This window comes from Notechis scutatus, chromosome 6 (genome assembly GCF_049901735.1).
Source record: "Notechis scutatus isolate UNSWTSFEM ecotype Mainland chromosome 6, rNotScu1.2, whole genome shotgun sequence".
Lineage (NCBI taxonomy): Eukaryota > Metazoa > Chordata > Lepidosauria > Squamata > Elapidae > Notechis > Notechis scutatus.
The window spans coordinates 48803677-48829688 of record NC_142014.1 but is presented as its reverse complement, the minus strand read 5'-3'; the positions used below and the strand labels follow the sequence as shown (position 1 = coordinate 48829688).

The 26012-nt window shown below is 38.5% G+C and overlaps 1 protein-coding gene across 3 annotated transcripts in view; it reads right to left on the bottom strand.

The window, feature by feature from the left end:
* The window catches only part of LOC113432187 (solute carrier family 23 member 1-like), a 42750-nt gene that overhangs the window by 15431 nt on the left and 1307 nt on the right, over positions 1-26012 (bottom strand). Inside the window, exons 2-5 of one of the 3 annotated variants that reach the window (XM_087968192.1) lie at positions 25616-25712; positions 14259-14328; positions 12730-12888; positions 10301-10458 (exon numbers count right to left, since the gene is read on the bottom strand). In XM_087968192.1, the coding sequence (XP_087824318.1) occupies positions 10301-10458; positions 12730-12888; positions 14259-14315 (374 nt within the window). In that variant the 5' untranslated portion in view covers positions 14316-14328; positions 25616-25712. The remainder of the gene's footprint in view (positions 1-10300; positions 10459-12729; positions 12889-14258; positions 14329-25615; positions 25713-26012) is intronic. The other 2 variants (XM_026694377.2, XM_087968193.1) reach the window with 2 other exon arrangements.

The following is a 26012-nucleotide window of genomic DNA, read 5'->3' as shown; positions in this document are numbered from 1 at the left end:
GAAACTTTTAAGGATTTTTTTTCTTTAAAAAGACTAACACATGAAGAGTTAACCATCCCCTTTCCTCTTGAAGCACAAGATCTATTTCTTAGGGTAGGTTGCAAAAACTTAGCCTTGTAAGAGTTGGTTAAATAATAAGACTAAAGTACACTGTGTATTTGAGTCAAAATTAAACTTGTAAATTAGCTCCACAACACAAACTGCTGCTTTTTTTCTTCCTCCCTAAAAGTCTTTTGATCTTAGTTCTCAAAGAATGTTCTGCAGAAATAAGGACATCATTGGAATCTTCTTCTTCTTCTTTTTCTTCAGCGTTTGTCTCGCGCTCTGGCGAGGTCCGCTAATGTCCTTGAGTACTGCTGCCACGTATGTCGGGTCTGCCTTCGCGATCTCTAGATCGGCCTTGATCGTGTCCATCCAGCGTTGCTTAGGTCTACCACGCGGTCTCGCTCCTCCGACAATCACCTTCATCGCAGATTTGATGATGGATTCTTCCTTGGCGCGACTCACATGGCCGAACCATCGTAGCCGGGACTGCCTCATGACCGTGGGGATGGGCACGACGTTGAACCGTCTGCGCACTTCTTCATTCCTGACGCGATCGAGTAGGGTGAGGCCTACCGACCATCGGAGCATTCGCATCTCCATTGTCTGGAGTCTGCTTTCGACTTCTTTGGTCGTCGGCCAGCACTCTGCGCCGTATATGGCCACGGGCGTACCACAGAGTTATAGATTTTCGCCTTCAGGCGCATCGGCATCTTCTTGTCACAGAGGACGCCCGTGACGGACTTCCATTTGCCCCACGCTGCGCTTGATCCTGGCTGCCACCTCAGTTTGTAGTAGGCCTTCTTCCCCAAGAGTAGTTCCCAGGTACTTGAAGGTGGAGGCGCGCGGTAGCTCCTGCCCGTTCACATGGATGGAGCCTGTCGTTTCGTTGTCAGTGGTCAGGTATTCGGACTTCTTTAGGTTCAACCGGAGCCTGAACTGCTCGAGGCGGTCGTGCCACTGTTGGACTAGGTGCTCGAGTTCAGCCTTGCGCAGGTTGGCCAGGAACACATCATCGGCGTAGAGCAGCGTCCATGGGGCGGGCGTGTGCAGGTCGTGTGTAATTGTGTCCATCACCAGAATGAACAGCAGTGGTGAGAGAGCAGAGCCCTGGTGTACGCCGACGGTGATATTGAACTCCTCTGATATCCCAGCTGCCGCTTTTACACGGCTTTTGTGACATCTGTATAGGAGTTGGACCCATTGTACGAGTAGCTCGGGCACGCCGTGATCTCGCAGTGCGTACCAGATGAGATCGTGCGGGACTCGGTCGAAGGCCTTTTCCAAGTCCAAGAAGGCGGTGTGGAGCGGGATTTTCTTCTCTCTGTGAGCCTCCATCAGCATCCGCACACCGAAGATGGCATCGGTGGTGCCGCAGTTCTTGATGAATCCGGCCTGGTTGACGCTGATGTCAACGATGTCCCGAATGCGCTTATCGAGGACGCGTTCAAAGATCTTCATAGTGTGTGACAGTAACCTGACCGGTCTGTAGTTGGAGCAGTCCGCTGGGCTGCCCTTTCCCTTCCAGATCGGAACAGTGGTGCTGCGGTACCAGTCGTGGTGGCACTATTCCCGTGTAGACGATGTTGTTGAACAGCTCGCACAGCCACAATGCCGAGCCCGGTAGTGCCTTTTTCCAGAAGTCGGCAGGGATGTCGTCTGGTCCTGTTGCCTTACCGTTTTTCATGGCCTTGATGGCGTCGGTGACCTCGCTGGCGTGAATGCCTGAGACTGGGCCTTCGACGGGTCACCTCGCGGGGTTCGTGGGTGTGGGAACTCCTCGGTGGAGATCTTCTTGAAGTATTGCCGCCACCTCTCGGCAGCGTCTCTGGGGTTGACGATCAAATTTCCCCTTCGTCGTTGATCCCATGAAACTGGTCAATGTCCAGGGTCTTCCTGTGTCTGCTTTTGGCTAGGCGGTAGATCTCATTCTCGCCTTCTCGCGTGTTCAGCTTCTCGTAGATGTCGTCGTAGTGGGAGCTTCTGGCTGTCGCTACTGCTTTCTTGGCTGCCTTTTTGGCCGCCTTGTACTGCAGAGCTTCTCGCTGGTCTTGTCCTGAAGAAAGGCCTTGTAGAGCCGTTTCTTCAGGTGCACGGCATCTTGTACTTCCGGTGTCCAGAGCCATGTATCTCGTTCGATGCGTCTCCGTCTAGGCTTGGTACAACCAAGCTGTTGGCAGCCGGCAGTGTGAACAGTGCTCTTCAGCATGGACCACGCTTCCTGTGGCCCGTCGACCATCTGCAGGAACTGCTCCGGTTTGATGAGGGGTCCCGCCATCTTCTTCTGGTTCCACCACTTGATTCGTGGCTGGTCTGCATTCTTTTTGTCAATCTTGGTCTTGGGCTTGCTGATCCTGATCTTCGCCATCAGCGGCCTGTGCTGACTGCTCGATTCGTGCGGGTACACCTTGGCGTTGAGCACGTTTTTAGCAGCTCTTCGTCGTATGATGTAGTCGATCTGTGTGTGGTGGTTCCCATTTCTGCTATGGTAGGTGAGGAGTTGGGGTTCTCGCCTAATGAAGCAGGTGTTCGTGATGGTCATATCATGGGAGTCGGCAAAGTCCAGGATCCTCTGGCCATTCTCATTCATATCGCCTGTGCCGTGCCCACCGTGGCACTGGTGTCCGTTTTTGTCCCGCCTTACATGACCATTCAGGTCGCCAGAGATGATGATGTCGTCTTCATATGGGATCTGCCTGAGTTGGATGTCGAGCATCATTGGAATGTGGAGGCATATTCAAGAATCTCTGTTCTTTATGGCCCTGGAGAAACATTGTGCTATCATAAGTGACAAGAAGAGACCACAGATCTCTCACAGAGGGATATGTAGCCTATGTAATTAAACTGGAATATTGTTACGAACATGTCCAGCAGTCCCACACTGAATGGGCTCACAAAACACACTGATCTGGAGTCTGTAATGCAGTTCCATAGATCCCTGCCCAATACTTTGGATGTTTCATGGAAACTGCAGCAAAGACATACAAGGTACCTAAACTCTATATGTAAGGAAAAGCTTTTTACATACCAGATCCATATGCTAAGGATAAGTGCCTGCCCATGCAGGTTTTTCTAAATGCTCCTTTGTCCCACATTGTTTTCTTGTACTCTTTTTTTTTTGGTTCTCCAGCAATGAAATGCTTGAATACATAAGTTCTTTTAACTATGTTGATTACTTCTCCTTCATAGTTTCAGAATTTACTTGCTTCTTATCACCCATCCCCTCACACTTGTGATTGTATGACTGTAACTTTGTCCCTGGTATACTTACGATTTATATTGATTGTTTCCTAGTATGATTGATTGCTTATTGTAACCTATGACTATCATTAAGTGTTGTACCTTATGATTCTCGACTCCAGACGAATGTATCTTTTCTTTTATGTATACTGAGAATATTTACACCAAGACAAATTCCTTGTGTGCCCAATCACACTTGGCCAATAAAGTATTCTATTCTATTCTATTAAAGGATTGATTAATATAAAACAGAACATTTTTTTTTGCTTTTATAAACCGTAACTCAGTCATTCTATTTTAAGAAATGCATTGAATCATATGGCATTTATTAGAATCTTCCAACTCACGGAAAACTAACCAAATAAGTATTAGGCAGATTACATTTGGAGCATTCATTAAAGTGTCCTGGGCGTGGAGGAAATGGATTCCTGCAAATATTAACTTTTTCATTTGTTCTCTTTCATGTCATAGTACACAGTGTTGCTATTTTCTCAGGAGATTGAGAGAACTGTAGAGCAAAATAGTCTTAGCACCACAGAATTCTTCTGTTTTTATTTTATTTATTTTTTATTTATTTATTTTGTCAAGTGATTATAAGATAACAGGTATAAGTATAAACATAGTTATGAATACATGAAATGGATATATATAAGAAAAATAAAAAGAAACAATAGGACAGGGACGGTAGGCACGTTGGTGCGCTTATGCACGCCCCCTACAGGCCTCTTAGGAAAGGGGTGAGTGAGGTCAATAGTAGACAGTCTAAGGTTAAAGTTTTTGGGGTTTGGGGAAAAAAACACAGAGTCAGGTAGAGTATTCCAGACATTGACCACTGTCTTTATAAGTTTATGTCATAGCTTCATAATCTCCTGTAGATCAACTAAAACTACATTTCACAGTAAAAGCCACAGCTTGGACTTTCACTGATATTAAAAAGAATACCAATAGTATTTTACTGATTACCAACCAAGATAAAGGGACTTATACTTCACAACAGAACTATTAGCTCATCCAACAGGATTGCTTTTTGCATACTTAATTCCCACTCTTACTTTTCCAATGTGTAGGTCACTTATTTGACTAACACATGAAAGAAAATATATTTAAAAATGCAAACATCACCAATAATTATATCTAGAGAGAAAATCTCTCATTTTACCTCAAGGCTTTAGCACTGTGCTTTAAGTGCAGCAGAAGAATTACATATCTGGTGTGTGACCACTGTTCTTGAGTCAGACCCATGATGATCTGGGATAGGCCCATTGCTGCTACAGTGGTCATGAACTGCTGAGCTGTTTCTGAGGCTGAAGGGATGGCAAGTGGAAGTCCCTGAGAACCATTACGTTGGGGAACTCCACTGCCAGCCCTGAGACAGTCTCCAGGAGTTCAGGCAGAGAGGTTGCCATGCAGGAGGGACACTAGCAACAGTCCTAGCTGATCCCATAAGCCCAGCTTCAGAAATCAGGTCTCAATATTTTCTTTCTCGTATTTCTGCTCCAACATGCAGACTGAATTAATGGTCAGACCCTGAAGGGTTAATTTCTTTTGGAGATAGAGCCTGAAGGAAATGGCAATAGCAATAGCACTTAGACTTATATACCACTTCATAGTGCTTTACAGCATTCTCTAAGCAATTTACAAAAGTCAGCATATTGCCCCCAACCGTCTGGGTCCTCATTTTACCAACCTTGGAAGTGTGGAAGGCTGAGTTTCACCTTGAGCTGGTGAGAATCCAGCTCCTGGCAGTGAGCTGAATTAGCCTGCAATACTGCAGTCTAACCACTGCCCCACTTATGCATTGCAAATCTATATCTAGATTCATTCTAAAGCAAAATATGAAGGTGTATGTTTTAAATCCCATTTACCACTTATCAAAGTTTATCTCAGCTCTCTCTGAGGATAAGATAAGACAAGAAAAACTTTATTGACATTTTTTTTTACTGTCAGCACACTGGCACACATTAAAAATATCCCACACCCTTTTATTATTTGGCCGTCAGGAAGCTTGTTTTCTTTGTATGACCTGAACGATTGAGACATTGAATATGAGATACCGGTACTTATATTGATCAAGTTTTAGAAAATGCATTTATTTATTTAAAACATTTTGTAGCTGCCCATTTTATAGCTAGGTCTGAGCGGCTCCTGATCAAAAGTAAAACAACATAAAAATACAGTAGAATTATAAAACTAAACACATTTTAAAATTAAAAAACAACAAAAACCTGGCACCAAGTCAATATCTCTTATCTCAGCGTCTGGGGAAAAGATCTTCAAAATTGTGAAAGGCTAGGCAGGTAGAAGTCTGCCAAAATTCAGGTGAGAGACTGCCATGGAAAACACATGTTTTCTAGTTCCCATCAAATGACAACACCTAGGGGAAGGAACTATGAGTGTGCCTATCCTATCTGACCTAGAGATGGGTAGATTCTTTAGAGTGGAGCAATCCCACAGATAAACTGGTCTTGTGCCATATGCAGCTTTAAAGGTGATGACTAGCACCTTGAATTGTACCCAGAAAGAAAGTAGAGGCTAGTATAGCTTGCACAAACAATTTTTTTTTCACCCCAATCCTGGACAGTCCTATGATCATCTAAGACATGGGTGTCAAACTTGCCGTGTCGTGTTGCCGTCATGTGATGTTTTGCGACTTTTCCCCATTCACAGAGCTGAGGTGGTTGTGGCCTGTGTATGATGCATCCAGCCTGCAGGCCATCAGCTTTTAATGTTTTTTTTTTAATTTTATTTTTATTTGTCAATTACTTACAAGATAATAGTATAAGTAAAAATATAGTTATGAATATATGGATACATATAAGAAAAATATAAAAATATAAAATAAACAATAGGACAGGGACAGTAGGCACATTGGTGCACTTATGCACGCCCCCTACAGACCTCTTAGGAAAGGGGTGAGGTCAATAGTAGATAGTCTAAGGTTAAAGTTTTTGGGGTTTGGGGAAAAAAACAGAGAGTCGGGTAGAGTATTCCAGACATTGACCATTCTGTTGCAGAAGTCGTATTTCCTGCAGTCAGGTTTGATGCGATTAACCTTGAGTTTGTATCTATTGTTTGCTCTTCTGTTGTTATGGTTGAAGCTGAAGTATTCATTGACAGGTAGGACATTGCAATGTATGATTTTATATACTATACTTAAATCAGACCAAAGGTGTAGTTCTAGGTTTTCTAGGTCTAGAATTTCGAGTCTGGTGGCATAAGGAATTCTGCAACGAGTAGAGGAGTGGAGAACTCTTCTTATATTTCTGGACTTTCTCAACTGTGTTAATATCAGATACGTAATGTGGGTTCCAGACTGATGAGCTGTATTTGAATATTGGTCTAGCAAATGTTCTGTATGCTCTAGTTATTAGTGTAATATTACCAGAGAAAAAGCTACGTAATATTAGGTTAACAACTCTTAACGTTTTTTTGGCTATGTAGTTACAGTGGACTCTAGCACTTAGGTCATTTGAGATGAGTACTCCAAGATCCTTGAGAGAGTTTGGACATCAACAAAGTCTTGGAGTATACTGTAGGTACCTTGATTCAAAATTGTTGCATTATAAGTTATCATTTGGGATAACTTGAAGATACAAAGAGACCAACAGATAACACAAAAAGAGTTTTAGTAGTATATGAATTGAAAGTCTCTCCTAATTGTTGGGAGGTGTTCACCATCTTTGTTCCTCATTTGATAGCAGAGGCCAAGCCTCTTGGTAAAGTATATTCTTTGCAAATAAGCAAGCTCTTGGCAATGCAGATTTAATTTAGTAGCTATGGATGTGGTTTGCAATTCTTACCAGAATCAAAGGGGTTATTGTAAAATTGAAAATCTCCTGAGAGGGTGAGGAAGGGAAAGGAGTCTTAAATAGATTAGAATTTTGCTTTATAATAAACAAAGGGCATTTGTTGTCCAGTTCTGAAAGTTTTATTGTTGGATAGAGAAAACACTGCTTCAGAAAATTACTCTGCTCTGTTTCCTCTTTTTCACTCTCAAAAAAATAATGATGCATACAGGGCAGTACATGTCCCTTTCAAAAAAAAGTCTAATGATACTCTTTAAAAGTTGTTAAAAGGGAACTCTGAAGCTGCTTCATTTTGGCTAAACCAGGGGTGTCGGACTCAAGGCCCGGGGGCTGGATCCAGCCCGTTGGTTTCTTAGATCTGGCCCACAGGGCCACCCTGGAAACAGCAAAGGACTGGCCTGCGGTGCCTCTGCCAGCAAAAATGGAATGCAGGAGGACTGCGGATAGCCCTCCCGAGCTCCGTTTTCATTGGCAGAGGGTTGCTAGAAGCTGTCGCAGTTAAAAATGGACTTCAGGACCTGTTTTCGGTGGTAAAGCACTCGGGCCACCACAAGCACCCCTGACACGTTGAACTGGTCACGCCCACCCTGGTCACACCCACCAAGGCCCCCCCGAGGTCAAACACAACCCTGATACAGCCCTCAATTAAATCGAGTTTGACACCCTTAGGCTAAACAATATGCTCTAATACTACTTGTCAGACTCCTAATATTTCATTTCAACTTTCCTTTCCTCAACAGAGCTGCACATTCTTCCTCTACCCGCATGGTTTTTTTTCTCCCAGGAGTGCCAACTATTTTGTTTTTCAATGTAGAATCCTCCAAAGCATTTTATATCAGGACCATTTATGACTCAGTTCACTGAGATTACATTGATATTTTTGTAGCAGATGCTTGATATGAAATTGATATAAAGAATCTATAGAGTTGAAAATACACATAGTCTTGACTTATGACCAGTCACTTAGTGCCATCTGAAGTTACCACCCCAAAAGGTAACTTAGTAACATGATTGCATTTTGGGTGCTCAAATTTATGATCATTTGCCACCTCCCATGGTCATGTGGCCACAATTTAAGATATTTTCTTTGGTGGAAATTAGTGTTTATTTTCAGTTTCCAGCAAAACACTCCCATTGTAGACAATGAGTTTGCTTAATGACCAGTGTTCACTTAATGATTGCCACAAAAAGGTCATAAAATCAGGCCAGTTACATGGATGCCTTAACTCAAGGCCATCATGATGTACAACCGTAATGCTGGGTTTCATTATTGTCATAAATCAAGGACTACCTTTAGCCATTTAGGCCTTTCAATCTGATCCCCATTTTGTACATACTGTATATCCAAATTAAAGTTCTATCTCTAACCTTTTATTTTAATTCAGCTATATAATTTTTTGATTTGTTGGCTAGAGTCAAGACATTGAGATATGAACTTTTTGCTTCATTTGGCATAGCAAGATTTAGGAAGGTTTCCCTAATAGCATCCAAGTAGAAGTCCAGATTATTTATTTCCAAGTATTCCCTCAAATGAACTGGAAACATCTCCTCAATCTCAAGAGCCTATTCATCTCAGGTATAAATACATAGGTTAGCTAAACTATTTGTACTGTTTTTGTTTAGAACTATGTGAGTGATTGCTACCTTCCATTCTTTTCTTGTGATTCTAGTCTCAGTAAATTTGTTATTGTAACTACAGATTTACTTTCATTCATTTAAAAAAAGGAAATTTTCATTAAAAATTTATTTGCAGGTAGTTGCCCAGTTGCCCTTATGTTTCTTAAGTTTATTGCTGCCAGCTTTTTGATAGAGGGTCCAAAGTACTTTCTTTTCTATTTTCCTAGGGTTGGACTGAAGGCAAAAACACATGGTGGAATGACTAAAAACAAATCATCCAGATGGACTAAAATGTATCAGGATTTTCAGCCTGATTTGGACTCTATTTAACTCACTTGATTCGATATATTACTTTTTTTTTTTTAAAGTTCAGTTAAATCTGGAAAAAAGGCACTTGGACAGCCCAGGGCTTTAAACTGGAATAGTTCTTAATCTGGATTATAATCTGGAACAAATTTTCCTGAAGAAAATCTCTCCTTTACTCCCAAATCATTATCTGTACTGTATTGCAAATAAAAATGTGTGTTTGTGGATGTGTGTGATTTTACTGCAAAAAAAATGAAGCTTGGAAAGGTGATCCAAATAAAGCACATATCTTAGATTAGAGAGCCATAATTTTTCATCCCCCCAAAATAAAACACCAGGCTATGCATGTCCTTTAACACTCACAAGGCAAATATAAGGAAGATTATGTATCAAAGAAGTAGGGTGGATCATTTTGGAGTATAAGTAGCCACTGCATTCTAACAGCACATGTTTAAATTCCCTCCATGATCATATGAATAGATAAATGGTCTTTAAAATTCTTCCAAGACCTTCCTTGTAAGGTCATGTAAAGAAGAAGATAATACCCTATCCCTGCTTTAAAATTCTCAATTATAATTTTGCTTTAAGAACTCCATACAAGTTTTTGTTAATTCCTATTGGAAATAGTGGTTGAAAAGATTCTTTAAATAAGTATTGTTAAAAATATGCCACAGCAGAAATATTTCTTGATACTGTACTACTCAGACCCACAGCTGGCCCCAAAAGTTACCATGGTCAATGGTATTGAAAGCCACCAAGAAAACAAGGATTGTATACATTATCCTTATCCCTCTTTTGTCAGAGATTATCCACAAACGCAACCAGTGCTGCTGTTTCTGTCCCTGAGAATGTGACTTTGGGTGACATACAAACACAATCACAATTAAAACAATATAACAATCTTAATGTCTATGGAGATTCTCAGTCATCCCGGTCATGGAAATAACTAAAAATGAAAACTTAAAAAAAATTCAAGATTGTGGGAGAATAACAATCACCCAACATCATATAACCACCATGCAGGTTCTCAAGCATCCTGAAAGTTTCTGGGGAAAAAACAGATTTTAAGGACTTCCTTGAATGGTAAAAGAAATGGGGCTAACTTTACCTTGGGGGTGGAGGGGGGCAATGATATTCTGGACAGCAAGAGTTAGAGCAGAAAATACATGACCTCTGGGTCCTGCCAGATATAATTCCTAAGCAGACGGGACCTGAGCATGCCCTTCCTGCTGGACCTGATGGGATGGGTAGATGTAATCAAAAAGAGGCATCAAGCTATATATGACTACCTTACTCCAAAGATAACTTGAAGAAGAGTGCAGATCCCTGAGACAAAAAAGATGGTGCTGATCAAGTGACTTTGTGTCAGAGTGTCGTGCTCCAGACAAAGTGATTTGGAAAGGATGAGTGGAATTGCAACGAGACCTCCAAGGGCAGTCAGGTAATGCTAAGAAACAGAGAAGAGGGAAGAAATGCAGTTAAGAGATAAAGAGTCATGCTTACCAACTGTAATGGTGAGTGCATAAAACAATGCTTTTTGTGTAGTGGTGCCTATACTATAGAAGACCATCTTAAAATATTATAAACTCCTCCTCTTTTAAGCCTCAGATATGGTACTGCCAAACTTTTGATGTGATCTTTTTTTTAATGTCTTCATACTTTAGCCTGTTCTTGTTTTTACGATCAAGTTTAATACTTAAATGCTTTAGCAAGCCTTAGTGCATTTCACTGAGAAAAATGAAGTTTAAATGCCTACAATTAAAAAAAATAGAAGAGAAACCTTAAACTATCGTAGAACCAAAGGCCACACCGATAGCTAGTATTCATTCTGCCTGACCTTCCTTTTCTATTCCCTCAATTTGACAAATCCATGGGTTGTTGCAGTCACTGATAACAGTGAAATCAGGAAATGTATGTACCAGAAGTCCTATTTACAGAAAGATCAAAGTTCAAATTTTTGTATCTCCATTTCCCATCCAAACTATGCAATGGACTGAATGGCCCATGTCTTTTGGGTGGCATCTGTCTCTTATCTTAGCAAAGAACAGATCTGACCATCTGCCAGAGTCCTCTGACCATATGAAAACTAACTCAAATAAATTTTAGCTAAGAAACTGATACCATAGTTTGGCTCAAATGGCAGAAAGTACTTTGAAGGATGATGGGCTTTCCTTCGTATAAGATTTTGAACCACATGTATATATCCAACTATTAATTATATCATACAAAAGATTCCCTAGACTAGCAAGATACTTTGCATTAGACTAAATTCTGAAATATCTCCCAACTGGAAGGTGATTTCTTGCAGAAATCTCTACATTGTGAATTTTCCTTTGCTTTTGAGAAGCTCACAAGGAATTAAATTTAAACTAAGCCATACTAGTTGGTTTCATACACCTATGAAACAATAGGTGTTTTTCTTTTCATGAACACTCCTGTGAATTGCTTCATAAGTTATTTATAGCATTTAAATTAGGTAATCACTTATGGAGTCCTTAGTGGAACCTCTTTGACTTTTTGGAATAGATTTATTTAGTTGAAAGCAAAGTTGATTTAATTTATTTGCTAACTTGAATTGGTTACATTTAATCTATCCAGACAGTTTTAGTATGATTCCTTCTCCATAGGTACACATTCTAAACCTGCTTAGGCTGTGATTAGCTATGTGGGTGGTGTCCAGTTTTCTTCCTCCAAAACTAGGAAGCTGTAAAATGGTAGAAACTCTCATCATGAATCCCCTAGGTTCCAATTTCACCCTTGATGTTCAGGATAGTGTGAAGAAGTGACTTATAACAGAAAACTGCTTTTTGAAAGAACTGATTAATAATGCTTTGCCAGTATGCCAGATATAATAATATTTTCTACTTAAACAAGAACAGACAAGTGAAGTATTGTTAAAGACCTCAGGCAATGGAGAGATAGAACATAAATCTCTATGTTCAGTTATGCAAGGCATGGCAGTTGTCACACTTCATTGACTTAGGTAAAACTAGGAACTAGTTTCCCTTCTGGTGAAGATATACTTCACCAAAATGAAGTGGACAACAATAAATTAGAAGCAGAAGCAGAAATTTTAAAAATGTTTATTTTCTAAAATTTATTCATTAAATTTATATGTTGCCTATCTCACTACTAAAGTGACTGACAGGATTTTGTACTGTTGACAGGAAAATATCTGCTGCTATAAATGTCATACTTTGTAAGGAAAAATAAAAGACTTCTAGATTCTTTTATTTATTTATTATATTTACATATTTGGGGTATGGACTGGAAATCAGGAGACCATGATTTTTAGTCCCATCTCCAGCATGATGCCAACTGGGTGACTTTGAGCCAGTCCCTTTTTCTCAGTCTTAGGAAGAGGGAAATGGCAAGCCACTCCTGAAAATCTGCAGGGAAGATAGATAGATAGATAGATAGATAGATAGATAGATAGATAGATAGATAGATAGATAGATAGATAGATAGATAGGTGCAGGCAGGCAGGCAGGCAGATTGATAGATGATAGATAGATAGATAGATAGATAGATAGATAGATAGATAGATAGATAGATAGATAGATAGATAGATGGCAGCAGGCAGACACAGACAATCTGTCTGTCTGTCTGTCTGACAGACATCCTTATATTGTGTCAGCTGACTCACATTTTTATTCACCTTTTTGCCCAACATACCCCTACCAAGAATTCCCAGCTAACTTGTTCTTTGAAGGTTTACCTGAATTCCCAGGAAGATGCAAAGATGCCATGGAGGTATATCTGTGACAGTGTATGCCAGCTTGTTACCACCTTGCCTGCTGAAGTCTTCTGGTTTTTCTTCATGATCTAGAACTGCAACATCTTCTTCAGGGATGTTACAGTGTTTGCCATCATCAGTCTGCAGAAACAATGAACCTTCTCATATAAACAGAATATATACAGTTCAGGGTTCAACAGACACTAACCAAGTGCTTCATTACCACATTAACAAACTAACCTCCCACAAGAGTAGCTGTATAAAAGCAGTATTAAAATGAACATAAACCCACTATAGCAACCCAGAACATCAGGAAAAGGAAACAGACCACCTATACAACATCTTCCAATAAAATGGATACCCACACAATTTCATCAAAAATGCTTGACCACTTAACCAACTACAAGACAACTCATATAAGCTATAAAAAAGATAACACTACATCAAAAACATTTAAAAAAACAATAACCATTACAACCACACAACAGCACTGTAGCACACATACCACCTAAAGACCTCCAAAACATCTTAAGGAAATCAAAGGACTCAAAAAGACCAGGAGTTATCTACAACATAGAGTGTAAAGTATGTAACAGCCACTATGTAGATAGACAGGCTGAAGGCTAGCAGAGCATATCCATGAATACTAAGTAGCAGTCAGAAGACAAGATGAAAACTCCTTACCCTCTTAATACGGGAGTATAAGCTCAACAACAATTTTAACTGGAAAACTCAGAGTATCCTAGAGCAAAACAAATCAAAACTGCTAAGGAATTCCTGGAAACTTGGCATTCCAACAAATCAGCCATCAACAGACACATAGAAATAAACCACATTGACAGATCATTCAAAAGAAACAACAAACATTTAAGAAGGCAATACAAATGAAAGAAATAATTAAATTCAGAGAACTACAAATTTCAAACTATAACTAAATGGCTATAAATGTAATACATAAATGGCATGTAGGAGTAGGAGTAGGAGAAGAAAGAGAGAAAGAATGTGCAAAAGTCTGTAAAGCTCTTTGAAGATTTCTTTTGATGACAAGTGGTATTAAAAAAAACCCTCCAAACATATGTTTGTGAAAGCCTCTTTAATTGTAACATATTTATCACAGTCTGTTCTATTTCAGATAGACTGTGAATAGCAAGAAATAATACATTCTCTTTTTTTAAAAACCGAGAAGGAAATTACAGAGAATGATTCATAGTGAATTAATAACCTGACAAAAATAGGAGGAAGGACACATATTAAAATGAATAACAGTCCTTTCTCCTACTTTTTTCCAGAATAAAAAAGGGAAATGCAAGCAGCAAAAGTTACAGCTTAGATTTGAATGTGCTAAATGCCGTTCTGTTAGATTTCAGGAGGAAATGCACAGTTTTTACAATAAACAGATCAAGTGATTGCATATGACACCAACTATTGCCCACATCATTCTTGCTCTTTCATTTATGCGATTGAAACTCTTTTATACAGATACTTAATTTAAGATGAAAATATAAACTTACAATAAAAGTGGGATTGTCTAATCCATTCGCTTCTTTTTCAGCAAGGGTCAGCTCCATTTCACGGGACGTCCTTGAATAAAGCAGAGAGAAAGCGGAGATGTTTGGCACCCTGAACAACAACGAGTTGCAGGAATCAACAACAACGAGTTGGAGTAATTCCTGCTTCCCTAGCCTGCTGAAATCATTTACTCATGTTCAGTTCACTTTATATAGCAGCTTTGAAAACTTTTTTAAAAAATCATCCTGCTTGAGGAATAATGGATCAGTAACCGAGAAGGGGATTCTTTCTGCCAATATCATGGATTTCCATGCAGATCTATTGAGCATTCTTTTTCTATACAAAAAAATGTTTCATACTGAATAGCGAAATTTGTCTACTTCTTAGACTATATATTATTATTACAAGTAGTCCTCGACTTACAATCATTTTTAGTGACTGTTCAGAATTACAATGGTACTGAAAAAAAGTGACTCACAACCAGTCCATTGTACCATTCCCATGGTCACATGATCAGTTTGGATGCTTGGCAACAGGGATGTATTAGTCATGGTTATAGCATCTCAGGGTCACAGTATTGCCATTTGAGAACTTCCTAGCCAGCTTCTGACAAGGAAAGTCAATGCAGGAAGCTGATTCACTTAATGACCATGTGATTAGCCTAACAACTGCAATGATTCGTTTAACAACTGTGGCAAAAAAGGTCATAAAAGTAGGCCCAACTCATTTGCTTAACAACAGAAATTATGGTCCCAATTGTGGTTGTAACTTGAAGACTACCTATATAACTATATGATTATTACTATTTTAAAAAGCACATTTCTATAATATTTATAAATAAATAGCTTTTTCTCTGGTAATATTACACTACTAACTAGAGCATACAAAACATTTGCTAGACCAATACTCGAAGAGTTCTCCACTCCTCTACTCGTTGCAGAATACCTTATGCCACCAGACTTGAAATTCTAGACCTAGAAAACCTAGAACTATGCCGCCTTCGGTCCGATCTAAGTATAGTATATAAAATCATACATTGCAATGTCCTACCTGTCAATGAATACTTCAGCTTCAACCATAACAACACAAGAGCAAATAATAGATACAAACTCAAGGTGAATCACTCCAAACTTGATTGCAGGAAATACGACTTCAGCAACAGAGTGGTCCATGTCTGGAATACTCTACCTGACTCTGTGGTTTCTTCCCCAAACTCCAAAAACTTTAACCTTAGACTTTCTACTATTGACCTCACCCCTTTCCTAAGAGATCTGTAGGGTGTGTGCATAAGCGCACCAATGTGCCTACCGTCCCTGTCCTATTGTTTCTTTTATTTTTCTTATATGTATCCATGTATTCATAACTATGTTTTTACTTATACCTATTATCTTGTAAGCAATTGACAAACCAAATAAAATAAAATAAAATAAATTTGCTTAAATGAAAAAAGGAAGGAAGTATTAAAACTTGCTTCCTTATTTAAACCCTATCTTTGCTAGAAATAATATTATATTGTCTTATCAGGATAGTAAAGCTTTATTTTTACTGTTGTTGCCTTTTTATTGACATTCTATATGCTTATTAAATACTAATCTCTTTCTTCCTCCATCCCAAAAACCATATAAATCCAACTCTGTTTTGCAAATTAAAAAGTATACCTATGGATATATTGTGTAATGTAGTTGTAATTGTAATGTAATGATTGTCCTGTAAATGTAATTTTAATTCTACTATTTGTTCTGAGGTTTTATTAACAATGCAAATGAATGTTTTATAGATAAATTAGAAGTAATTCTATTAGATGAATGGAAAAATTGTGTTATTTTAATTTATTTATTAAATTTATTTGCACCCCATCTCACCATAGGACTACTCTGGGCAGCTTGCAACAGTAAAATGTAAATTATAACAAGTGAACATATAAAACGCAGTAAAAAATGAAACTAAAAAACAATGAAAGTACAGCAATATGATTTAAAAGATAGCGGAGAGGGAGCAGGATGCATGGGGGGGGGGGCGGTCAGTGGTGGGATTCAATTTTTTTTTACTACCAGCTCTGTGGACATGGCTTGGTGGGCGTGGCAGGGAAAATCTCCAGTCAGAGGTGGCATTTGCCGGTTCTCCGAACTACTCAAAATTTCCACTACCAGTTCTCCAGAACTGGTCGGAACCTGCTGAATACCACCTGTGGGGGCAATGATGTCTGCTATGTCTAATAACTGCTCTCCTTTCTGACCCAACACTGTGTAGATATTTAGGACTAGAATTCCTATCAATAACTATAGTGATTAAAATTGTAGCCAAACACATTCATAAGGCACTAGATTGGAAACTCAATACACATTACATTAGTCCTACAAAGATTCCCCACCCCAAACTCTAATAGTTGACTGTAGACTTCCAAAGGTCCAAAAGCTATCTGTAACAACCAAAATCAAGCTATCTGATATCCTCCAGATGCTTTTGTCTTTACCACCTATCAGTCCCCAGTCTGAAAGTACCAAAATAAGCAACTGTCATGCTCCAAAACACCTGGATAGCACAAGATTACTGGAACCTAACATAAAGTAATGTTAGATATGTTCAATAATATAAAAAGTCAGAATTCTGCACTTGTTTCAGAACCTGTGTTCTGAAACAAGTTAAACATAATTCTGGCTAATAATGACAAGAATACTAAATCTTATATATCACAATTGAAAGCATATTCAGCTAGTCACTTTTCTGATATTTAACCACAGTTATGAAGACTCTACCTTGTGCATGAATCCAAAAGGGCTGAAGATCACTTCTTCCATCTCCAAAGTTAAATATCACTCCTTCCCTGTTTTTACAGGTTTATGGCACAGCTTCAGTATAAATTTTCTTTAAGCGCACTATTTATTAACCATGAACTGTTTGATACTCTGCCTAGAATTACTGTCTTGCCATTTTGCTCCTGCATTAACTCAAGAACTTCTTTTTAGTTACTGTGTTCAGGCATCACATTATTCACGAGTTATTGTAACACAAACTAGCCTAGCTTCCGCCACCACTCCAGCATAGCTGCATGTCAAAATGATTTTTTTGCCACTGGCTGTACATTTCATGTACAGTGAGCAAACAAACTGATTACTTGAAAAACAGAGATGTAAAAAATAGAGATTATAAGAACAGAATTAAGTAATGAATGTTGCCTAGAAGCAGAAACCAACAACAGATAAAATAATTTTGCACCTGAAGTCTTAGCCAAGTAATCAATAATCAAACCAGCCAGACATTAACTACTATTTTCCATTATTTCTGAGAAAAATCATAGAAGATAAACAGAAGAAAAAGCAGGGAAAGGAAAGGATGAACAAGAGAGTGAATTCAGTTTGAGTGCTTTGAGCACATGGCCAAGTCACCCCCAGTTTATTATGAGGAGACAAAAAAGGGCACCCCACGGTTCTAACTTCTAAGGTTCTAAGAAGGTGATAATCACTTAGGACAACATGAGATTCATCAGTAGTTTCACTTTCAGACCTTTTTAGATCTATTAGATCTGAATTTCATATCTTTCAAAATCTGGGCAATTTGAGAAATAGATTTCATGCACAGCGTTTTCTAGAGAAAGCAATGCTGTTGAGGGGGTTGAATCCATCATGACTGGAAGTTTAGCAAAAGAAGTGCTAGACAATGACAGTTCATCTCCATAATAGGGCCAATTCTTTTGGAATACTACTGATTTCTCTGACAGATTATGAAAATTACTTTTAGTGATAGTATTACTGGGTAGTTTTAGGAGAAAATACGTCTTAGAAAGAAATGAATAGAATTTAAACAGAATTTTAATTTTCTATTATTTTAAGAATTTGTTAATTTTTGTTTCTATGTTTTATGTGAAACTATCACTTATTGTCAGGCCTTTTGAGTACATTTCTAGAAGTGGTACATTAAGTAATCTTAATATGAATATAATAATTGATATCCTGGCAGCTACATATTGACAAATATGTATATATAAAATTCTGTGTTCTCTGATAAGCAACAGACCTTGAGCTTTTCAGTTATTTTCCAGTCATTGAGAAAGCAATTACAATACTCAAAAGAAACTGTTACAACATTTCTTTGGGAGGTAAAGCCACAAATGGCCAATATAATTATAACTGAGTAATTTATTGGGCAAGACCCAGCCTGAGTCTAATACGACGGGAATGGACACTTTTAACGGCTCTTGGGTGTATTAAAATTAGTTTCCTTATCTAAGACTAGCCTGCAGAGTGCCCTCTGATCCAGTAAAATTGCTGATCATAAATATCTTGGCCTTTTACATTTAAGTGAAAACTATTCCCTGATGTAGCAAGTAACAGATAACAGATAATCAGATTTGGAAGGGACCTTGTAGGTTATCTAGTCCAACCCCCCACCCTAGCGGGAGACCCTACACCATTTCTGACAAATGGCAGTCCAATCTCTTCTTGAAAGTCTCAAGGGATGGCGCTCCCACAACTTCCGACAGCAAGCTGTTCCATTGGTTGATTATTTTCACTGTCAGAAAGTTTCTCCTTATTTCCAGGTTAAACCTCTCCTTGTTCAGTTTCCATCCATTATTCATTATCTGGCCTACAGGAGCTTTAGAAAATAACTTGACCCCTTCCTCTCTGTGGCAGCCCCTCAAATATTGGAAGACTGCTATCATGTCTCCCCTGGTCCTTCTCTTTACTAGACTAGCCAAGCCCAGTTCCTGTAACCATTCTTCATATGTTTTAGTCTCCAGTCCCCTAATCATGCTGGTTGCTCTTCTCTGTACTTTTTCTAGAGTGTTAACATCTTTTTTGTAATGTGGTGAACAAATCTGGATGCGTACTCTAGGTGTGGTCTTACTAAGGCTTAATAGAGTGGTATTAGTACCTCCCTTGATCTTGATTGTATCCCTCTGTTAATACAATTTAGGATTGCATTAGCTTTTTTGGCTGCTGCTGCACATTGCATTGCATTAGCTTTTTTGGCGGCTGCTGCACACTGCACCAAAACTCTTTGTTTTTCAAGTAATCAGTAAAATGTACAACCAGTGGCAAACAAATCATTTTGATATGTAGCTAAGCTGGAGTGGTGGTGGAAGCTAGGCTAGTTTGTGTTACAATAACTCGTGAATAATGTGATGACCGAATACAGTACCGTATTTGCCGGCGTATAAGACGACTGGGCGTATAAGACGACCCCCCAACATTTCCACTCAAAATATAGAGTTTGTTATATACTCGCCGTATAAGACTACCCCCTCTTCCACACACCTTCCACTTTTGCACTTTTTTTTTTTTTACGCACTTTTCTGCTTTGGACAATTTTGAAATGAGCTAATCCAATTTTGAACCAAGAATATGCAAATAGCTATGGAGTTTAGAAATGAGTTTTAAAAATATTTTTCATTGCTTACCATTAAGCGTAAAATATGTTGTAAATAAAATGAGAACACAGGAAACGTTCTCTTCTCAATACAGCTGATCTCTCTCTCTCTCTCTCTCTCACACACACACACACACCAAAAACCCGGACACTGAAAAGGCTGCCAAGGAACAGTATATTCAATGCCTTCTCTTTAATCAAGAAACAAGGAATTCCTTAGAATCTTTTTTTTTCCCCAAGTGGCCCTCTTTAAAAAAAAAAAATGGAGGTAACACTTTCATTCAAAAAGTCTTCCAGTATCTGGAGTCGCTCAGACATATTGAAGTGAGGCAGGAGAGTAAGTGAAATTTGAAATGATCCAGCTACCGTTTTCTTCCCTCCCGCCCGAAGGCCATTATCTCCACATCAAAACGAACGAGGGAGGCAAAGAAGCCAAACACGCTAAAAGGATCTCTTTATTTTCCTACACAAGGTCACACCTACTTTTCCGCATTCAAAGGACAACCTCTCCTCACCACCACCACACACACACACACCCCAATACCCGCAAACAATGTTCTGGGCATTAATCACCATTGCTACATTAACCTGGTAAATTTATACCCTGCCTCCCCCAGTGTTGCTTTGACGGCAGGATTTCACACAGCGGGCGCCGCTCGCTCTCTTCTCCGCTCTCCCACCGTTCGCACATGTTGGAAGCACCGTAAAACCTGATAACCCACCCGGGGCTCCCCATCCTTAACCTATAGCCGCCGCATGCAAAACCTGCGTGCAAAAAGAAAAAAAGAAAAAGAAAAGTACGCCGCACGTGAGGATCTTCGAATCCTCTCCTCCCCACACCGCTAAGGAAGGAAGAGGGGGAAAGGTTGCGCAGCGCGTGGCGAGTGACACCCGCCACACACACACACACACACACACACACACACCGCTCCCCGCCAGCCTCCTCCCGGCTGCAACTCAAGCTCAAGTGGGAGTCGAGTCCTCCCGGCGTATAAGACGACCCCCCCACTTGGAGGCATGTTTTTCAGGGCAAAAAAGTCGTCTTATACGCCGGCAAATACGGTAATTCCTAAAAGATTTATTCTTCAGCAATAGAAGGATAAACTATATGGACCTTCTCAGAGGTCTACAGAAAACATTAACATCTCACCTTCAAATATAGTTTGACTAAAATAAAATATAATTTATATCTATTTAACAGCTGCTTTACATGCATTACTTTTACTTTTAGTAAAGTTATGATTCACTAGATTGCCAAACTTATGCATAGCCTCCATCACACTATACTTTGATTTCACACTTATTAAGAACTAATAAATCAATGTTGTTATAGAGATTAATATTCAACATGTCAAATTCTGTCAAACATTACAAAAGTGCATTTCAATGAAAAGGGCCAACAGATCTTTCCATAGAAACCCGAGGTAAATATAACACATATGGTTATCCTTGTAAAACTACAAAACTACATGATTGTAAAACTACATAAATGACTACAGAAAGAGCCAAACTAGAATAATCAAAACCAGACACACAGACCTAAAATAAATTTATGCTAACTCAGCTGCCTAAACCATCAATCCAATGGTATAACTTACTGATGAAAACTCTTTCTTTGAAAACTCTTCACTTTCTGTATTAAAACTGTTGCTCAGTTCAGGGTTCTTGGTTTTATTTTGGCAGCTGTCTTTCAATAACAATCAGACTGAGGCCTTTTGCTGAAAGGAAGCATATGTGCATATATAATTTGTATTCCACCTTTGGTATAATAACATTTTTACATACATCTATTTTCCCTCAGAATAACAGCCCTTTGAGGTAGGTTGACTAAGAGAGACTGCCCGCCCCAGTCACCCAGTGAATTTCTGTGTGAACTAAAATCTGAGCCTCCTTCTCCTACTAATCTAATTATTAAATTTTATTTGTACTTACATGCACACTCCTTAGAGGAATTTAGCTCACATTTTATCCTCACTACAAGAAATATATAGTGGAATAAAAGAAATTGATTGTAAAACTACATAAATGATTACAGAAACAGTTAAAGTTTAACCAATTCTACTGATAATTTTGTTGCATTTTAATGATTGGGGGGAGAAATATTATTTTATACAATAAGATTACATGAGAAATTACCAATGGTGAAAAGAGAAGATTGTGTAATAATATGAGTCAAATTAATAATGTTAACAAGCAAAAATGAACACTAGAATGATAATAGCAATGTGTCAATAATGAGCCAAAATGCAAAGGTTACAATTGAAGAACTAGAGTTATACCTTGGAAGTAATAAGATAACACTTCATTAACAGTCTATGAAAATAAGACTGGCATTGCTTGCTTAATCCTTAATAGACTAGTGATGAAGAGAGACTCCATTCAGAGCCCAACCCAAGGCCACCTGCCCAGTCCTCGAATAGTCTTTGGAAAAACCTGGAGACTGTTTCCAAAGATGTCAAATAGCACCTTTCAAGTAATGGCCAAGGTGCTAGGCAGCAGGGAGAGTCCAGCAGTTATTTATATGTCTGGCCCATTCCTGTGTTTTGTTTATTCTTAACAGGGAATATAAAATGATCCCCAACTTACACATTATTATTTAGAGGGAAAAGACTTTTTGTCCTGCTATTCCTACTTTTTGCAGTGTGGCCAGATGGCATGACGTTGAAAGGTCAAGTAAAGCCTTGGATAGAAATAAATTGCACACCTTTGCTTTAAAGTAGTCTTCAGAATGTTCAACCTTATACTTACTGGCTAAAGCCACAAATCTTGAAAAGTATGTGGTCAACGTATAGAAAACATCACTTAATTTGGAACATCAGAAATTCTTAAGCTTGGTGAGATCATCATTCATGGACACTGTTTGGGTCAGCCTACAAAGATTATTAATCTGGATTAAAGTATGACATCAGCCACAGGTGTGAGCTTTGACTGCCTTCACAGAATCATCGTAGTGAAGGGATCCTATAAATCATTAAATCCCTCACTCAGGGCAGAAAAAAAATCAATTTCTTATTTATATGTTCATTTTTACTTCTGCTCAATAGGTGAAGTTTATAAACATCCTTCAGTTTCCGTTTGTTGTGGCATTCATCTAATAAAGTAGATAAGATCTTACCTGAGTCTTTTGTTCAAATATTTAGATGGATATAATGTACATTTCTCTGCCTAAACACTAGATGGAGAGTCAACAGAAACTTCCCACCTCATAATTTGTGATTTCAGTTCTGTGTGGCTGTCAGGAATTAAGGTGTAAATGAAAAGAAACAGGTGAAGTGCAGGACGTAAAACTTGTGAGAACATTAATTATTTTGTTCTATTCTATTTATGAATGTATTTTTATTCCAGCACCTTTAAAGTGAAATATGCTGCATTTCAGGCAATATTTTGTCTAGCACTAAATAAATCCAATTGCTTCAAAATAAGCTTTGAAGTCGAGTATTTTAATCCCTTGAACCTAGGAGACAGTGATTATATTCAGCACCTATTCTTACATCTTGAATATGATGCTTTGTGGGGAGCGTAATCAGGACTTTTAACATCAGCATCATCTTCTATCTTCAACCAGTTCTTAGAAAGCAGCAGGAAACCCAGATTCTATATAGTGCATTCATACATCCTATTTGGCAGTTTAAAATTGCCAGCAAACAACTGAATAAGAGTGCCATAATTTCCCATTGATTTCCAGATAGAAGCTAATGTTACTTTAAGACTTTGTTAGGAGGGAAAACATGTTTAAAATCCCACTGTTTATCCTTCCGGTGACATTACTGAAGTGGCGCAGTAGTTAGAATGCAGTATTGCAGGCTAATTCTGCTGACTGCTGGCTGCCAGCAGTTCAGCAGTTTGAGTCTCACCAGCTCAAGATTGACTCAGCTTTCCATTCTTCCGAGGTCCGTAAAATGAGGACCCAGATTGTTGGGGCGATATGCTGACTCTGAAAACTGTTTAGAGAGGGCTGTAAAGCACAATGAAGCCATATATAAACCTAATGCTATTGATATTGATATTACAGGTAGTCCTTGACTTAAAACATTTCATTAGTGACCATTCAAAATTACAACAGCACTGAAAAAGTGACTTATGACCGTTTTCCACATTTATGACCATTGCAGCATCATGTGATCAAAATACAAATGCTTGGCAACTGGTTCATACTTATGATGGTTGCAGTATCCCAGGGTCGTGTGATCACCTTTTGCAACCTTTTGACAAGCAATTGGGGAAGCCAGATTCACTTAACAATCATGTTACTAACTTAACAAATGCAATGATTCACTTAACAACTGTGGCAAGAAATATCGTAAAACAGGGCAAACTCACTTAACAAATGTTTCACTTAGGAACAGAAATAATTTTGGGCTCAGTTGTGGTCATAACTCAAGGACTATCTGTATTACACCAAAGGTGCTTTTTCAAGAGGCAATTGTACTTTCTGGTTTTTCTTTGAAAATGTTTCGCTTCTCATCTAAGAAGTTTCTTCAGCTCTGACTGGATGATGGGGAATGGAAGGAATTATACTCCTTGCAGACAGCTGGTCATTTGCATTCTGTTACCCAGTCATTAAGGGTACCTGGAGGTTTTGTTTGTGTTGTGTTCAACAGTTCCAAGAAGGTTCCATAACCAATTGCACCAATCAGGTGACCCTGATGACACAGACAAACTTCCAGGTAACCTTAACGACTCACTTAAAGAATGCAAATGTCTTCCCCACTACAGAGCTGATCTTCAATTTCTCAACTGACTTTCCAAGCCAATGAAATGGCATCAAGCTCTATAAAACCCTTACTTCTTGGCTAACCAGAACAACAACTTATTGCATGAAGTAACAATGTTCCTTGTTTGGCCCGTTTTTTTGTCCATCTTTGTCTCATTATGTAAATAACAGAAAACCAGTCCAATCAGTGCCTCTCCTTCATTAGTCAGAGAAGTTCATGTTTAAAAGGAAGTGTCCATAAATTTGGGGAAAATCCAGGATTAATTGAAGTATAAAAGCAAGTTCAGAACATTCTGAGTAGAATTTTGCTGAGCTATATTCTTCTAAATAAGTCTTCTAAAAAACAGGATAATTCAATTCAGTTTATTATAGTCATAGACCAGAGACCAGAACAAATAAAAACACTCAGTAAATATACAATTAAAAATTCTAGTATAAAATAATAAATAACAACTAAAATCTATGATAAAATCCAATCTGTCAATTATACATGGTCTAACTAAACTAAAATTACAATCCATAAACTGTCTAATACTAAAAGGGTTTAATACTAAAAGGGAAGGATAAGCAGTGCAATGGGTTTGCCACATTTGTTGTATAAAATAACTATGGTGGATTAGACACATGTTTCTGATGAATCCCCAGTGCGGCTGCATAGAATCTAGCTACCTGCACTCTAGTTATGGACCAGTGGTGGGATTCAAATTTTTTTACGACCGGTTCTGTGAGCGTAGCTTGGTGGGTGTGGATACTGTAAAATCTCCATTCAGAGTTGGTATTTGCCAGTTCTCCAAACTACTCAAAATTTCCGCTACTGTTTCTCCAGAACTGGTCAGAACCTGCTGAATACCACCTCTGTTATGGACTGTTTGTCCTTAAGCAGCAATTGGAGATAAGCAGTATTGGAACGGCCAGGATACCTAGCAATTATTGATAGAATATGTTTTTTCCTAATCTCTGTGTAAAAGGAACATCAGACTAGTATGTGACCAATGGTCTCCTCTTCTCCTGAGCCACAGAAACAGAATCTTTCTGTCAATGGTATCTTTTTATACTTGGCGTACAGGATGGCCAATGGAAGTGCATGGCACCATGTGAGCGAAAATGCTTTCTGATGGTTTCAAATAGTAATTTAAAACAATCAATATTCCAGTAATTAATTACTAAAGTTCATTGATCAGTATGATGCTAATCTGGACAAAAATTCTCTTGTCCCTATCTTTTCTCTATCTTCAACAATATTCAAGTTTAATCATTAAAGTAACTATACAAACATACTGAATTCTGATTAATAATTTCCTCCAATGTGCATCTTCAGGGAAAATAGTGCATAATCAGAAGGGATAGAAGAGGAGAAGGCAACACAATTTGGAAACTGGGAAAAAAAATAAAAAATAAAGCATTTTAGCACAATGTAATTTGAACCAAAAAGTTCAAAATAGCCTACAATTCAACTCTGAGGGAATCTAAGAGAAATCTAATAAAAATATGTCTTTCAGATGTGTGCCTACTTGCTTTTAAATTTTGCTCCTCCCCCCCCGAATGTATCGTTTATGTAAATAACTTGGTTGAAGTCTTTAGTATCTGTTGTCTAAAAAGAAATTAAACTACTTATAGTACTGCTAAAATCTGTTCTTCCTACTGAATTAGACAGTTACATTTTATATCTGAAATA